The sequence below is a fragment of the Rattus rattus genome, chromosome 3 (genome assembly GCF_011064425.1).
Source record: "Rattus rattus isolate New Zealand chromosome 3, Rrattus_CSIRO_v1, whole genome shotgun sequence".
NCBI classification, from domain to species: Eukaryota; Metazoa; Chordata; class Mammalia; order Rodentia; family Muridae; genus Rattus; species Rattus rattus.
The window spans coordinates 66,769,559-66,786,486 of NC_046156.1; the positions used below are offsets into that span (position 1 = coordinate 66,769,559).

General features: G+C 48.9%; 1 protein-coding gene across 4 annotated transcripts in view; it reads left to right on the plus strand.

Annotated features, from left to right (window-relative positions):
- Dclk2 (doublecortin like kinase 2) overlaps positions 1-16,492 on the plus strand; it is a 128,846-nt gene extending 112,354 nt beyond the window's left edge. For all 4 annotated transcript variants that reach the window (XM_032898142.1, XM_032898143.1, XM_032898144.1 and 1 more), the window contains 6 exons: positions 3,013-3,146; positions 3,505-3,582; positions 8,758-8,854; positions 9,370-9,450; positions 10,607-10,723; positions 15,204-16,492. In XM_032898142.1, the coding sequence (XP_032754033.1) occupies positions 3,013-3,146; positions 3,505-3,582; positions 8,758-8,854; positions 9,370-9,450; positions 10,607-10,723; positions 15,204-15,434 (738 nt within the window). In that variant the 3' untranslated portion in view covers positions 15,435-16,492. The remainder of the gene's footprint in view (positions 1-3,012; positions 3,147-3,504; positions 3,583-8,757; positions 8,855-9,369; positions 9,451-10,606; positions 10,724-15,203) is intronic.
- Positions 16,493-16,928: the final 436 nt, after the last annotated feature.

Consider the following 16,928-nt stretch of genomic DNA (forward strand, 5'->3'; position numbering starts at 1 on the left):
GGTGCCCTGTCATACTTAAGTATGGAGACTAGTGATAAATTCAGTGTTTCCAGGAGTTCGGGGACAGAGGAGAGAAGAGGTTGGGTTTCTCGTGGTTGATGTCCTTCTAAATCATTATGCTGGCGTTTTATTTAGAGAGCATGAGGGATTCCCTCACACTTTTCAGTTTCACATTCTGCCAGCTACTCCACAGAGCATCTCAGTGTGAGGTGGGCCATTTGTATGTGGCAGGACTGGGGTTTTCACAGTTGTCTAAATTCATTCAGACTCTGCAGTGAGGCTACTGGAGTTTTGGCTTCGTTTAGCTGCAGAACCCATTGCAGGTTTAGTGAGACGACAAGGGTTCTTGGCTGCAAAGCCTGCTTGGGGTAGCTTAAGCTGAGTTCTGTGAGCCTCTCTTTCCTTGCCCGCAAAATACAGGTAGCATTTCTTTTTCTGCCGGCCAGTGTGGTCCCAGTCGAAGGCTAGTGATGCGCTTGAGAGAACGTGTAGCTTTGAAAAGTTCCTGAGGTATCGGTAACTGTCAGGAAGCCTTGGGAACGAGCTTCATTTGTCTCTGACAGTCATTTTCCCTCCTTCTCTCTTTGCCAGGCCTTGTGCAGGGTGAGCGGCCTCTCACCTCTGACCCCTACCCCAGCTCCACAGTCAGTTACGTAAAGCAGAGCCTCCTGTGTGTCTTTGCCGTGCAGATACACAGCGGCGTTTAATTTTTTCATAGATTTCGACAGAACCCCCAGTTAAGATTTAAATGTTATTAACATGTTGAATATTTTCTTCTGTATTGGGAGGAGATGATTCGGCTAAAGCACTGTTTCCCACTTCTACCTAAGCCGTACTTTCATGGAGTCCCAAGTCGCAACTGTAGGCTGCCCCCGCCTTTCAGTCTGTACTTCTGCGGCTCTCTCTGGAGTTCTGTAGGGGATATAGAAATGTGGCTTCTGACAACAGCCCCCCAGCACTCCACACATCTCTAAATGGAGCATTTAAATAAGCACAGTTTTTATAAAAACAGTATCTAATGACTCGTGCATTGACTCACGATACACACACTTAGGGAATTGTTCTTATAAATGCTCTGATCACCACAGTTACTCAGAATTTGTTCTAATGCTTGGGTTTCGGTAAATGCCCCATAAGTCCTAACTGTAATTATACTAGATTGTTCTCTAATGTTTACGTTAAACACTGTGGATGGAAAGCGGTCCTGTGTGGCATGACTAAGAATCTCGACTCTGAGGTTCCAAGCTAGATCATTTGTATATGTGGGTGTGTTTCTGCTGTCTGGTGGGGTTGACACAAAGTGACAAATACCTTAGAGGGGTTCAGAATCCTCACCACTACCGCCATGACTCTCTAAAGCCGTGAAGATGTGTGTGTACTGTGTGTAAATATGGAGGACACTGTAATGTCCCAAAGGAAAAAGTGTTCCGTAACGGAGAAGCAGGAAAGGGTAGTGGGGCTATCACGGGTCCTCCTCAACGCCCATAAAGCTTGACATCGTGCCACAGGGAGCCCCGGGGTCTCTCTGCTCTCTGTCAGTGGCTGCATAAGTCGCTTCCCTCAGTGGCAGATGCTAGTCCCTGCTTATCTTGACAAAACATCACTTTCTAAATATTTCCCTTCTAAAGTGTGTGTAGTTGAAATACAAGTCCGGCTTGGTATTAGAACACAAGGAAAAACAAGCTGTGTTTAAAATACAGAAGTAGAGTCTCGCATGCTGATTCGGTCTGTGCAGCTATTTTTCTCTGAAGTTGGGTGCTTTCAGATGGACACACGAGAGAATCTACTTTGGCGAGTTTGTTTATCACAGAGCCAATCCCTGGCTGGTTGCGTCTGTGCTCATTGGCTTCCAAAACTGTCTGCTTGTGATGTTATGTCCTGGCTTTTATCTCTTAAGGAAAGTGTGCTTGGCTACAAGGTAAATCGTTCTCAGTCATGAGGTCATGTAAGCACATGGGTATGTCTGCAGTCGTCGGAGTAACTCAGGGCTGCTCCTGGAGGCTTGTTAAGGCTAGGGCTCTGTAGTTCATGTAGAATTTTACCTGATAGTAGTTTTTCAATACTGTATAATTCAGTGGGTGTCAATAACTCCGATGGTGTAAATATTTATTGGAAAGATCTCACTATCAGCCATATAGCATTTTATTCTAGGTGTGTACCGTAATTTCCTTAGCCACCGTTCTGTTCACCATTTGGTTGATTCTGTGTTTAAAAATCATAAATACAGGTATTGACAGCCTGCGTCATAATGTCTGGGTCTTTCTCTTCCTTTCGGATGTCTTCTTAGTTGTAGATGTATTAGGTGACGTTCCTATTTAGACTCACATTGTCTGAGTCCAGAGTGGTTTGGGTTTTTGTTTTTGTTTTTTGTTTTGTTTTTGGCCTCTGAGGTTTTCTTTTCTCTGTAGTATTTATGTTTTAGCTTCAGGGTACATCTCAGTGGTGGGGCTGGTTAGCTTAACCAAGGCACTGAGTTCAGTCCTCAGCACCACTTGGGCTGTAGAAGAACACACAGCTCATTTCACTGGCCGCCCAGAAAGCAAGTCTGCAGGCCCCGATAAGGCAGACAAGTCTCTCAGAGGCCCCTAGTACTTATGTTTAATAAACGCTGACCCTTTGGGTGCTCCAGTGTCTTAAGAACCACACTGAGCACTGAATACAGGTTAATTTCTTTCTTACTGGCTTTGGGGTCTCTTGACTGCCATGCAGCAGCCATTTGAACTAGCAGCTTATGTAAGCAAGTGTGGGGTTTGTCAGCATCTGAGGGAAGGCACTTCCTGCAAAGATAGAAAATTGTATCTTTCCAGGTTCACACAGTTGGACAGAAGTCTCTGAGGCCTTTACAGCTATGGTTCTCTTATCAGAAAAACTTTCTTTAAAAAGTTTTAAAAGTCAGTGGTGTGTCTTTCCCGCCTAATTCCAAGGTCCCTCTCACAACTGTTTAAGGGGAGGAAAAAAGACCCGAAACAACAGCCACACAAACCGATGACTGTTGACGGTTTTCTGTTCCAGGTGTGCGAATACCCAGACGGAACCAAGTCGCTGAAGCTGGGAGACTTTGGGCTGGCGACGGTGGTTGAAGGCCCGTTGTACACGGTCTGTGGTACCCCAACTTACGTGGCACCCGAGATCATTGCTGAAACAGGGTGAGAGTCTGCGTGTCTCTGAGCACGCTCTGACACGGGTGACAAAGGCACACAGTTGTCACTGTTGCTTTGTGTCCAGGGATCCTGGGAAGGAAGACTGGGGAGCAGAGAGATGTGACCCACGTGTGAGCTTGACTCCGTGTGAGTTTGCTCTTATCTGGCCCGTGCTTCTGACCTTGGTCAGGGTTGGGGGTCGGGGTGGGAGGCGGTCCCTGGTAGCGGTCAGATGGAGAGAAAGCACACGGCCTTTCAGAGGACAGCTCCTCCTTTGAAGGTGTGGTCCCATCAGAGACAGCACTTCAGCAGCGTGGTACAAGCTCAGAGCCGCCATTACCTGCTCTCCCTCGCTCTGTTCCAGTTACGGCCTGAAGGTGGATGTCTGGGCGGCTGGCGTGATCACGTACATTCTTCTCTGCGGGTTCCCGCCGTTCCGGAGGTAACAGTTCCCAGACACCCAGCTCTCGGCAGGAAGGACCCGAAGCCAGTGAATAAATTCCCAGTTTAAGATTCTATAAATACACCCTTCGCTGTTTGTCTTAATTTACAGCCTACTGGTGAAAACTCAAGGTTTTTCTTTGGCGTTTTGATTTTTGTCTTTGTTTTTTCTTTTCTTATCTTTCCCTCCCTCCCTTTCGATCCCCTCCCCTCCCTTCCTATGGGAGCTTGAACACAGGGTCTGTGCACACTCTGCTTCTAAGCTGTCCCTAGCCTGACCATACTTCAGGCGTGAGGTCTTTGCTTTGTGTATGAGCCTGAGGGCCATGGCTGCATGTGCCTGGTGGCACTAGACTAGACTTTGCAGCTTCTGAATCGTTTTGAGGAAGGGTGGAACTTAAAGATCCATATGTAGAACCCTGAATCATTCAGTGTACCTTTGGAAGCTCTTGGTATAGGCACCACGGTTACTTGATCCGAGAGCAGCATTTTAAACTACTCAATTTTGATGTGAAGTTTCTCAATCACCCAGCTCCCATGTCATAAACCAAGAAAGAGCGCTCTATGGTAGTTTTGGTCCTTGATGTAGCATTTATTACCCGAGAAGTGAAGTGTAGAAAATTTGGCATCAGCTGGCCTGGAAACAGACAGCTGACACTTGGCAGCTGCGTGCTGACCTAATGGACAGAGGTGAGCACAGCCAGCCTTGGAAATGCTTGCAGCTGCCCAGCCCAGCCGTTGGTCCAGGGCTGAGCCAGCCACACTGGCTGCAGCTCCTCTTTTGATCTGTTTGTCTCCTCTGCTTCGGGTATTTCCACGGCCTCCTTCATCCTATTTGGTGAACAGCGAACACGGTGTTCCAAGTGATGGCAGTAGTTCACAAGCACGTCCTTAGCGCCATGGTTGCAGTCCGTTTTGGCTGCTGTAAGGAACTGCCAGAGACTATGTGGCTCATTAAGACTGGAAACTTATTCTCACCGTGATGGAGGTGGGAGGTTCAAGAGCAGAGTACCAGCAGGCTTGCCGTCCGGTGAGGTGCACAGCCATCTTCTCTGTGAACTTCACGCAGCAGAAAGGAAGGGCAACCTCGAGGAATTTCCAAGTGTCTTATCTTCTTTTAATGACGTTGGGGGTTCAACTCAAGGCTTCCTGCTAGGCAAGGGGCTCTACCACTGAACTCTGCCCCTCTAGGGACTTTTCCCAAAGACGCCACAGTTCAATTGATGACGGTTCTGCTCTCAGAACTCTGCCTGTCTCCCAAAAGCCCCCCTCGTAAGCCTTGCAAGTGAGGATTCGGCTTCCCTAGAAGGAGTTTTGAGGAGGGTGTAGTTGTGTTTAGTGTCGTATTGGGTCAGTGAAGGAAAAATACCTTATCCTTTCTCTCCAAACAGTTTGCTACGAAAACTTCCTGGAAAAAGTTAGAAAGTATACTTTTTTTTTTAATTCTCACATTTTCAGTTCCAGTTCAACAGGTTTTTTTTTTTATTGATTATTGATCATTGCTGTGCACAGAATGACACAGAAATGTTTAGTCTGCTTTTGAAGAGCTTGGGTGGTAGAACCATGGAACACAAAGACTAATGACCAGGAGCTACTGGTTGGGTATGCATGATTGGCGCTCAGACGTGGATAAGCATAGAGTGAATGTGGAGAAATTGACTGAAGGACTCCACTGCACAGTGCAGAAGGGAAGAAGTAGAGGGTGGATAATTTGTGGTCTTTTTTTAACAGTGACTCGGGCCCTGGGCTGGTTTGGGGGTGATGGTTTATTTCTTGAGAGGGGTAGTCAAATGTAGAAGGACGATGTGTTTTACTAACAGGTGATAACTGTACCAGTTGACATGGAATTCTTCATGACTTAGCCAAGTTGAGATCAAGGGAAAGGGGTTTGCAGGGTCAGCGTTAGGGAAGGTACGCTCGCTACTCCCTCTAGTGTCTGTAGTGTGCAGCCAGGGAGAGCAGCCTTTTGACTGTCCCAGGTGAGGGTCTAGTTGGATGTCACCCAGGGCAGCATCAGCCTGGAGATGGAGAGGTGACTCGGGCTGACAAGAGCTGCCCACAGCATTCTGAGGGGGCTGTCTCGGGTCAGAAGTCCTTGGCTGTCCCACTTTTACATTGCAGGGACATGTTTTTCCTCTTCGCTACTGAGATGATGTGTGACGTGCACAGACAAGTTAGAGATCTTATAACCCACTGCCAATATAAAAGCATGTTGTGGGGAATTAAGGGTGTGATGGCTTAAGTGATTATTGCCTAGAGTGGATGGCATGATTGTGACTGTAGGGCTGGGAGGGAGCGCACTTGGTTGGTAGAGTTCTCGGTTCAATCCTCAACATTAAAAAGCCCAGCACGGCAGCTCTTGTTATAACACTAGCATATAGGACATGGGATCAAGGGAGACAGGAAGTTCAAAGCCATCCTTGGCTTTGTAGCAAGTTCGAAGCCATGCTGGGCTGCATGAGACCCTGTATCAACAAATAAAAGCAACTATTTATTTTATAATACATATTAAAGTTCTTTAAACAAGTTCTTCAAAGTGCTTTGTCTTTTACAAAGTATTTGTTCAGCTGAAAGCTTTGGAACTGAAATTGTTATTGGGAATTTACTGCTTCCCCTTTTCTAATGGCCGTCTTTCTTCTCTCAGTGTCTTTGGGTTTTAGCTCTGGCTTGCTCTCCTTTTGTTTGCTTGTTTGTTCTTACTTCTTGAACTCACTTGCCCCTCACCTCCTCAACATCAGAGTCAGCTTTTACACAGATTGCTTTCCAGAGATACCCGGAGTTTTCCCAAGACAGAGCGATGCCACAGCCATTGACTAAAGCATTTGTAAGGTTGTTCTGAGATTTCTGGTCCATCCCTTTTAACCTCCCACCTCCCAGGTCTCTCCGTCATGCGCTCATCTATGAGGGCTGTGTGTGAAATAGCTAACTGACCTTATCAGGTGTCCTTCCTGAACCTTTCATCATCTGTCACTGAAAGAGAGACTGTTTTTTCTTAATGGGCTGTTTTACACCCATGGCCCCGTCATCTAAGGGATATATTGTTTTACAATAAAAAAGCACCCCCAGCAGACCTTGTAGTATAAATGTCATGATAAATCCCTTGTGGGTTCAAGCAGATTAGCTGTCTGTACCTGACTACCAGGAAGGAATGGATCGTCTGCAGGGGCTGTTCTTCACTGGGTGCTTAGCTCTGGACATTGACAGCGTGGATCCCCGGAGTCTCATTCTATCTGATTAACCCTCTGGGGTCCTTTTTGCTCAGAGTCCATGGACTGTTGTAAAAGGTTGTTGTGGATGACTCCAGCACTTAGGTCTGTATTGGCCGAATGATCAAATCAGTGTAAGCCACCTGTGACTCCGGAGTACACGGGGAGAGGGACGGAGCAGTAGGGCACTCTCGAGAGTCGGTTATGTATGTGCTCTTCTGACAGCATCAGCTCTGTAGGCTCTCACTTCTAAAGGCTTCTGTAAAACCCCACCTGGTTCTTCTGTGTAGCTCCCACTCCATTTGAAGGAGCACTGAGCTGATCACAGCAGTGCAGAGGAGAGAAACCATCTGGTTTCCTCACAGACAGTCGTGTGCGCCCGCTTTCCAGGTGTGCAGCGGTGACCTCTGCCTTGCCTGCTTGTCCCACCTGGCCCCTGCTCCTCAATATACTTCTGGCCATTGGCATGGCCAAAGCAGAAGTCTCACAAAAGCTGCCCTTGAGTATAGCAGGCAGCCATGTCATCTGAGAGTCGTAGCGATTGTCCCTAGACACTGCTTCCAAGTCCCCTTTGAGAAGGTGGAAATCAGAACCCCAAAGGCTTGGTGGAAAAATTCTAAGAAATTAGCAGTCTTCACAGGTAATTGCTGACTTGTGCTTCTGGATTTTAATTTTGATCTCACAGCATATTCTGAGTTTTTGGTGGGGCCTGTGGTGTTTCCTGTTTCTATTCCTGTGTTCACCACACATGGGGACATCCCACATCTAGACTCTTCCCTTCCCTGTTTCCACACTGAGAGCCACGGATCCATTAGACGCCACATGTGTGTTTGGGGAGGGCCAAGCAGCTCAGGTTGGAAGACGCCCACGTGAGAGCATCCAAGCGCTCTCCGTGACTGAGCAAGCCTAGCTGGCGTCTTTGGAAGCATTCGCTTTCTGAGACCGAGCACCAAGGAAAGTTGGGTTGTGGTGGGGAGCAAATTATGTCATGGAATTTTTTAAAACCTAGGTTCTGAACTTTGTATGATTTTCAGTAAAAAAGTAGAAGATTCCATAGAAACCTTCCTATGAAGGAAGAAATAAAGATTGCATAGATGGCTTCTGTTCTACACTTGGGCGATGGTGATATGACCAGCCTTCCCGAGGGTTTCATGATTTGTGATTTCTGATTTGCTTGTGATATAAATATATACACATTTAGAGAGCTAAATATATATTATATATGATTACATAAATGTATACACATGTGCATGCATTGTGTATATATACATATCTACATATATGTGTGTGCATGTATGTGTATATATGTTTATATGTGTGTATATATACACATATGTATGTGTGTATGTGCATGCATGTATGTGTGTATATATGTATGTAAATATGTATACATGTGTATGTGTGTGTGCATGTGTGTGTATATATGTGTATATGTATGTGAATGTGTATACATGTGTATGTGTATGTGTGCATGTATGTGTGTATATGTGTATATGTATGTGAATATGTATACATGTGTATGTGTGTGTATGTATGTGTGTATATATTGTATGTGTATATTTTCTCCTCCCTGAGATGGGCTCTGGCTATATTGCCTTGGTTGGTCTTATGCTCAAGTGATAAGCTTGCCTTACCTCTCCGGTGTGCAGTTCTGTAGGAACAGGCCCCAACACCTGGCTTTCATTTTGAGCATTTACGAGCTTTTTTCTGAGGCATTAAGTCCGTAGCCATCTATACCACACGTACCACCTTTTTCAGCTTCCTAAACTGAAACTCTCCTTGAGTCGTTTTCTGTCTTCGGTTCTCAGGCCTAGGAAGCGTCCTGTGGCTCATTGTCTACAAGGAAAATCCTGTTGTCACCAGGCAGCTGTGACACACAACTGAGCAGTGACATGCCCAAAAAAGCCTCTACTCCTTCCTGGAGCTCAGACACTCTTTGTGACTCTGTTCTTTCGTTCCCTTCTCTCTAGTGAGAACAACCTCCAGGAAGATCTCTTTGACCAGATCCTGGCTGGAAAGCTGGAGTTTCCAGCCCCCTACTGGGACAACATTACAGACTCTGCCAAGGTAGTGTGTGGGATTCTTCCTGAATGTACTGTGGGGTCCTTGCATGTGGGGCTGTAGCAGCTCACAGCGTGGGGCTCTTGACACTTGACTTCTAATGTGTCGCCTTCCTGTAAGTTTATATAGTGTAGGTCTCTGGAGTCCCTAACTAGACTTTGAGATCTGGACCACAGATCTGAGATCCCTCCCTCCACTGCTGTTTTAATCTCTGTAAACATAAGTGGTGAAATTGGAGAGTACCGCAGTGTGCCGTGGAGTGAGGATAGAGACCCGGAAGTCTTAGATGATGCAGTCTAATTGCTCTGATTGGAGGGAGATGCCGCAGTCCCAGGCACTGTGCACACACAGACAGTGGATCTGCCTGTCTCATAAGTGCTGACCATGTGGGTGGTGGGCTCCATGCCCCAGTGGCTGAGCTGCTGTGTTGGCTTTTGATTTCTGTATTTATGCTGGAATCACCCTCTTTCTCTTCCTCTGTGGTCTCCCCCTCCCCTTCCTCCCCTTTCTCCCCTTTGTAGGAGTTAATCAGTCAAATGCTTCAGGTAAACGTTGAAGCTCGCTGTACTGCGGGAGAAATTCTGAGTCACCCCTGGGTGTCAGTAAGTACCCACATTCCCAGGGAATGGATGCGTTTATGTTGTGTGGTCAGCAGCATGCTTTTTTGCACACACACAATTGTACATTCGAACTCTATGACAGGTAAAATGTCTATCCTAATGATCAAGTCTCATGGGAGAAGATGGCTGATACCGGAGTCTCTCCCCGGCCCCCATCTGCTTAGTAGATAGTCTGCCCCTTGCTGGACCTCAGTTTACTCATCTACAAAGTGGGGTTGGCCGTGATGCTCTTTAAGGACCCATTCCATGACTTTGTTGTAGTTTTGGGGTTTGTGTTTTACTCAGAGATGAATGTGTTTCAGATTGTGACCTCTCTGTCCACACGGCATTCAGTCCTGTGGACTGGAAAGAGAGGTGTTCTCTTCCAGAGGTAGCAGAGAGGGTGTGGTACTGATCACATGTTCTCTGTGGGCAAAAGGTGAACTTAGAAGGCAAGTCCCGTACACGGGGTTAATTAGCCACAGGGCTGTACTGCTGTATCCGTCCACTTTTCAGACTGCTTCCCTGGGCTGAGACACAAGTAGAGGAGACACCACATCCCTTGGTGACCCAAAAGGACTATCAGCTGAATGCCTGTTGTCCTGGGGATGGAGCTTGAGCCTGAGCATGCAGCACGTTCTCTCGCCAGTTTTGTTTTGTTTTGTTTTGTTTTGTTTTGTTTTGTTTTGTTTTGTTTTGTTTTTAACTTAAGAAATGGGCTCAAGCTGCGTTCCCTCCTCAGCCTGCCAGGTAACCAGAGCTACAGCAAGGTGGCACGGCACACATCAATTCTTCATGAAAATGATACACTCTTAGTTTTTATGTTTCCATGGGATGACTTGCGCTGTACATGCCTTGGGAGAGGACCTGAGAACCCTAAACAGTGCCGCCCAGAGGACTGTCTGCCTGAAGGCTTGAGGCACGGTGCTGCGGAATTCCGTGTCTCTGCCGCGCTGCGGATGGAATCCAGGGTCTCATGCGTGCTGGTCCCGTGCTCTTTCATGGCGCTACACAGTGACAACAATTATGTTGGAAAGAACTGAACTCTGTTCTTGTGGCTGAGCCTCTTTAGGATGACATCGCTAGGTTGCTGGTGGGGGTAACAATGAGCAGTTGAAGCTGAGGATGTGGAATCACTGTGTCTGGTTCTTTTCTGCAGGATGATGCATCCCAGGAGAATAATATGCAAGCCGAGGTTACAGGTAAACTAAAACAGCACTTTAATAATGCGCTCCCCAAACAGAACAGCACCACCACCGGGGTCTCCGTTATCATGGTAAGTGGATGCAGAGCTCTGCCCCGGAGAGCTGGGGGCATCTGGCCTGGCTGCTGAGCTGGAGTTGTGTTCTGAGCTAGATAGGCAGGGTTCTGCTCATGGAAGCGGGTGCCTTCCATGTTCTGTTTCCACGGGAGGATTGACTGGCATGTGAAGGGTGCTTTTGGCCCTGTTCCCTAGACTCTGCATGGCAGCTAGGGGCTGGTGGGAGACACAGAACCGCAGTGATAGGCAGGTGACAGGGGCTCAGGCTGGGGCTTGCCTCACCTCTCATAGCTGCAGTTACATCTAGGGAGAGATCACAGCCGACAGCATGGGCAGTGTCAGGAAATAAGGCCCCGCCTCTGACTGACGTGAGATTGCTTTTGGGCTCGGGATAGGAAACAGCCAAGTTAACAAATTTCACCTTTTAAAGATTGTTTGGTTAAAATAAAAATAGTTGGTGTGTTTTTAAACCCATAGAAGTATTTAAAAAAAAATGCACACTGTTTTTCATGGTTAGAGTTTTATTTTAAAAGTAGTAATGATATTTTTGTACTTCTTCCAAAATACGTAAGGTCATGAGTCTGAATATTTAAACACAAAAAATAAAAAGTAGCATTAAGGAGAGCCAAAAGAAAGTACAGGACAGAAAAATAAACCCCAGTGAGGTCGCTGACGCCGGGGAGCTGCTCTGAGTATCTCCCACCTGCTAGTCAGCCCAGGTCTCCAACAGCCAGCGGTGCCACTGTCCTCCTGCCCACCCGCAGCAGACATAGGGCCAGGGGCATGGATGTCGGGAACTTGCCTCTCCGAGGGGCAGGTGCCTGAGATAGGCCGTCCCTGCAGCTCTGTCATTTGCTTCTAGAGCCTCCTCTTGCTCCTCAGGAGAGGTTCTCAGTGTTCCTCCCTACGCACAGGGAAGTGGACTCATTCTCACTGCACAGCGTGGTCTAGGAACGTCAGGAAAATGTGGCAGTCCAGGAGCCCACGCCCTGTAGGGACACAAATCTGCTGTGGGTTAAGCTCCTGCCCCATTCCTGGTCCCTGCTATGTGATCTGTTCCCTCCCTCCACGGGTCTTGGTTCATTTGGTAGGCCCCCTCCCATTGCCTTCTAGACTTCCCTGCTGTTTCCTCCCCTCACAGCTTGAGTGCACAAGCTGGGCTTTGCGCTCCCTTGTAGGACTTTGGGGTGCCCCTTGATGGACACAGGAAGGCCGGAGTTGGGGCTTTTCCTACCACTGTAGCGATGTTTTTCTGGAAACCGGAGAAAGGCCGAGCTGTCACAGAATCATGGCTTCCGTCACTCTGAAGCCCACAGCAGGAGGACACTTCCCAGGGGTTCTCTCTGGAGACCCAGCCCGTGAGCAGAAGCAGTGCGCGTGTGCGCCATGCTTGGTGTTGTAGGCCACTTCTGTGGAAGTGGGAGAAGAAACCGTTAAGGATCTGCCTTTGTGCAAGGGGTGCAGCTCAGGGACTGTGTGTGCACTCAGCATGTGCGTGTGCCCCAATAACCTCCCCAAATATATATTCAAGTCTAGTAAAGACTTGAAGAGATTTGATGGCGTCAGAACTTCTATCTTCTGTCCATTAGCTTTCCAATCTTCCAAGACTTGTAAGTTTTGCAGCTCTGTGTCCGGCACTTACGAGACTTTATCCAGTGGGTCACTGGAGTTAATGGCCATCAGGCCTGCTCTGTGCCCCCTGACCACCTCTACTGAGGGTCTAGAATGATTGACAGTGCTCCCTAGGGCCCAGTGTAAGCTGTGTTGTGGAGCGGCTTCCCCTTGCTAGTGGAGCTAGTCGGATGTCAAACCCTTGAGTTTTAACGGAGTGTGGCTGAGACTGAACGAACCTTAAGAAGGCGACTGTATAAACACTGTGTTGACGTATATGCAGGAGCTGCCTGGCACACGTCGGTGACACCCAGCTAACCGCATTCTCTGCCTAAGTCTGCAGATTGTGAGCACTAGGACCTGCCAGTGGTCTCACTGCCTTGAGAATCTACTGGACATAGTCCTGGGACTTGTCTCTGGCAGTCTCTGTTCTCAATGGCTCAAAAGGCAGCTGGCCAAATTTTGACTTGGCCCTAAAAGTAGCAAACAGCTTCTTGCTTATCCTTCCCCAAGTCAGGGCTGGGCCTGTGTGTGGCTGCTGGGTAGGACTTGTGACACACTTCTGGGCCCCGTGTCATATGTATCATAACTGTACAACTGAGAACAGTTTTGAATTGTTTTCATATTTAAAAGAACTACAAAATGCCTGTCTCTGGCATGAGTTTGTCATTCCTGAATATATGGTCTCGGTAGCAGAAGAGTAGGTGTGCTTTTGTAGCTGAACGGTTATTGATCGGTGTGGATATTTAAGGATGAGGTCCTTCTGTCTCCTGTCACCTCAGCATTCTCCCCAAAGCAGGTGCCGGAGGCCCCAGTGGATAGTATGCTAGGGCGGGGCTGACTCAGAAAGGGGAAAGACACTAAAGTGACACTGTTGTCTGCATTTCGTTTGACAGTTTGATTTGACAGTTTGAGAGACACTTCAGAGTTCTGTTCTCTCCCCAGTTGAGACTATGGGAGATCCTGAAGCGCATCCCGGTACTCAGCACCCTGTGCTCATGACAGCCACACCTAACTTTCAGCCTCTCTTCCAGCTGCATGCTTTGTCTCAGCCTCAGGCCTCAGCTTCCTGCTGGTACTGCGGGTCCTCTGAACCCACTGACCTCCTGGCCAGCCCAGCCCAGCACGCCTTTGGGGAGCTCTGTGCTAGACTTAGCGTGTCAGGAGCGGGACCGGCAGCTCTGTTTACATAGGCGAAGGGCATCTTCCTGCAAGTGAAAGCAGGGGATGAGTATCTCCGTGAGGTTTCAGGGCTTTGTCCAGAGCTGCCGTTTTATCTAGCCTCCAGGATAACGACACGATCATATCAGAAAGAGTTTCAGAGAGGCTGATCACTCTGGGTTGCACTTCAGCTTTTACTGAGTTTCCAGCACAATGCTTGGTGAGCTGATGAAGGGCAGTGTATTCCCCAGGTGGCTTCTTTGTCCCAGTGAGGGACTGGGAAAAAAAAAAAAAACGACCTCAGAAACCAGAAGGGGGCCATCTTGTGGCAGAGAAGGGAATGACAAGAAAGCCAGAAAGACACCTCCTTCCTTGCTCTTGCAGAGGGAGAAATGTTAGTCAAAGGGTAATTTTTTTTCCACCCAGAGGCTCTCTGCTTACTTTGGGGGGATGGACGGGGACTTGGGGTTCTTTCCTTATTTAAGACAGACAAGACTGTTAATCGTGTCGCTTCTGTTGAAAGTAAGTCTAGTTTCTGTCCCTGCTTCTCTCCCCTCCTGCCTCTCCCGCTGCTGCATTGCTCCCCCTGACTAGGTCCAAGGCCATGGTACGTACTAACTGCACCGCGAGCGACCTTCCCTCTGCCGTGCATGCTCTGCTCGTGTTCTCTTGGCCAGAAGAGAAGAGGGGAAATAATCGGGCTGTGTGGTTCTCCTTTACTGGGAGGAAGTCCGTGGTAGGAATGAGTGTTTGCTCTATCTCTTGAGAGTTTTGCTGGGGTGGAGTGGTCCGGACTGATACCAGCAGCAGAGCTAAGTTTCAGAGCAGGCTTTTCCCACTTCCCCCAGTAACTGTCCTCCGAAAGTTATGGGTGCTCAGCTTTAGACTGCCAGGAGCTATGGGGAGCACGGCCTGGAGGCCACCAGCCGTCAGCCTGGGGAAGCGTCACCCGAGTTTTCTCCATCCTTTAGTGTACTTGTTAGTTCATTTGTACTGGCACAGTCCTTGGCCTACGGAGTTAGACTGCAAAATGCCTCCTGGTCCTTTCATCGTATAGCTGAAGTGGTACCCAAGACCCGCAGTCCCCCCATTTGTCGTGAACCCAGTAAATGACAGTTGCTCGCTCCCAGGGCACATATGAGGCCCAGTGAGGCAAAGAAGGCTCCATGCCTGGGTAACCCTGGGATGGGTCAGAAAGCGAGTACCTTCCTCTCGGGGCCTCTGCACCCTCGAGGAGGTGAGAAGATAAGACCAGGAAGACAGCAGAGTGCAGGCCTCTCTCGTAGGGGGAGGGGCAGGCAAGGACACCATGGAGGATGCATGTTTGCTACTACCCTAGCGGATTCCTGGGCATATTGCATATGCCCTGGGATGTAAGGGCATTCTTATGACACCTGAGTACCATATCCCTGGGACAATAACTTTCTTTAGCTAAGAGTACTAGCCAAGCTCATGTAGCTGGCAGAGACTGGCAATGGGTATGGGTATAAGCAAGACATTCAAAATTCAGGTGCAGCCACCTTTGTAGGCCCAGCTGGCATGGTTCTAGGGCCGTGTGTCCCACCATTCCTCCCCTGCTACCAGCACAGGCTGGGATAAGGGCTGCCTGGCCTATTTCTCCTCTTCTGTTTCTGTGTCCTGTGCATGCTGTGTCTTGCTCTCTGATCCTGGTAGTGTGGTGGAGCCAGGCCTGGGTGATGTGTTATCTCTGCTCTCTCCCCAGAACACGGCTCTAGATAAAGAGGGGCAGGTTTTCTGCAGCAAGCACTGTCGGGACAGCAGCAAACCATCCAGGGAGCAGACCTCGCCGGTCCCGCCCTCAGCCCGGGAGGCCCCGCCCCCACCTCCCTCAGCCCGGGAGGCCCCGCCCCCACCGGAGTCTCCCAGGCCCGCTGGTCCTCCAGCCACCTCTGGCTGTGATCCTGCAGGGACCTGGCGTCGCCATCGAGACTGAACTCTGTGTCCACAGGCCAAAGCCGCTCTCTCACCGTGCCAGGAAGGCCGCTCCTCACCAGGCCCCATCACCTCCTCGCTGAAAGAGCCCTTCTCTCCTGACTGCTGCTTCGACAGTTTGTTGGCATGTTCAGTCGCTGCCTGAGAACAGAACTGGGGCGTCCTGGAGCCAGTGTGCAGCATGGCCTCATGCACTTTGGGCTCTGCCCTTTCTAGCTCCTGGCTGTGTCAAGCAAGCCGTGCCAGTCATGGGGACAGATTTGGAGTGACTTGTTTTAAATCATCTGTGTTTTAGTCCAGTAGACACTTGGCCGCTTTCCCCAGAGAATGTGCAACTTCATCTGGAACTACATCGTTTTTATAGAAATGCATTGGATGAATTAGGATTCTCCTTATCGAAGGACGCTCCCAAGTGCTCCCTCCTCAGGACACAGCTATCCGTTCTGTGAGAGGCAACATGGTCTCTTCCTCTACTTAGCGGGTTTGAGGCACTTGACTTCTGAATAGAAGTGAGTCCTTGAGAGGGTCAGCTGCCTCCGGGATTCCTGACTTTGGGAACTGCATTCTGATGCCTCAGGAAGCAGATGCCCTCCCGCAGGGTGCAGGGCTCACAGACCTAGCAGACATGCCCTCAGTTTCCCCTGACTTCCCCTATGTGTGTTTTAGGAAATGCTAATGGAGTTGGCCTGTGGGCTGTGGAATGTGCAGCAGCTCTTGGCAGAGCAGGGTCAGCTCTGCTGTGCCATCACCAGGGTCTCCTCTCACCTCTGCTCTTTGTCACGAGCAGGCAGAAAGCCATTTGTTGCAGGTCTGCTGAGACCCAGCGGGGACTGGGGCGCATGGTGCTCCTTGAATGTCCTGTGACCAACCTTCTGGAAGGCTGCTGGCAGTTTTTCCTGTTTTCCACCACCCCACTCTTTTTAATAATTGTATATATAACTGTATTTGTTTTACTTGCTTGTCTTCGAAACGGGTGGACCCCGCAGTTCACTCTCACTGTTAGATTTTGCCTTCTCCAGGTATCCCCAACCTGCAATAAACTCTTCCCTCTTCAGAAAAGCCACTGGGGTGGGTGAAGTTTCTGTGTGGTTGTTATGGAGAGTGATTGTGATCAGAGGACCAGTCCTTGGTCCAGACCCTCATGGGCCAGAGTCTGGGGCCACTAGCGGAAGAGCACACGGACCCATGCCTTGGCTGAAGTGTATGTGGTCACAGGCGCATCAAAACAAGCAGGCTTTTCAGAGTGTGAGCTTAGAACAGTAATAGGATCTAAGAGTGTGGCTGAACAGCTCTGTCAGTCTGTCCTGGCCGAGGTCCTGCTTTTCTGTGTCTTGAGAGTTACAAGTTTCCCTGTAAGGATTTTCTGCTTGTGACATTGCTCACTTGTGGCTTCAGTTACCCAGAGCCATGTACGTCATTTCCTCAGAGTTTGACAACTCTCCAGCTTGAACCACTGGATCTCTTGTTCATGTTGCCCAGGGAACGGGACAGCTGA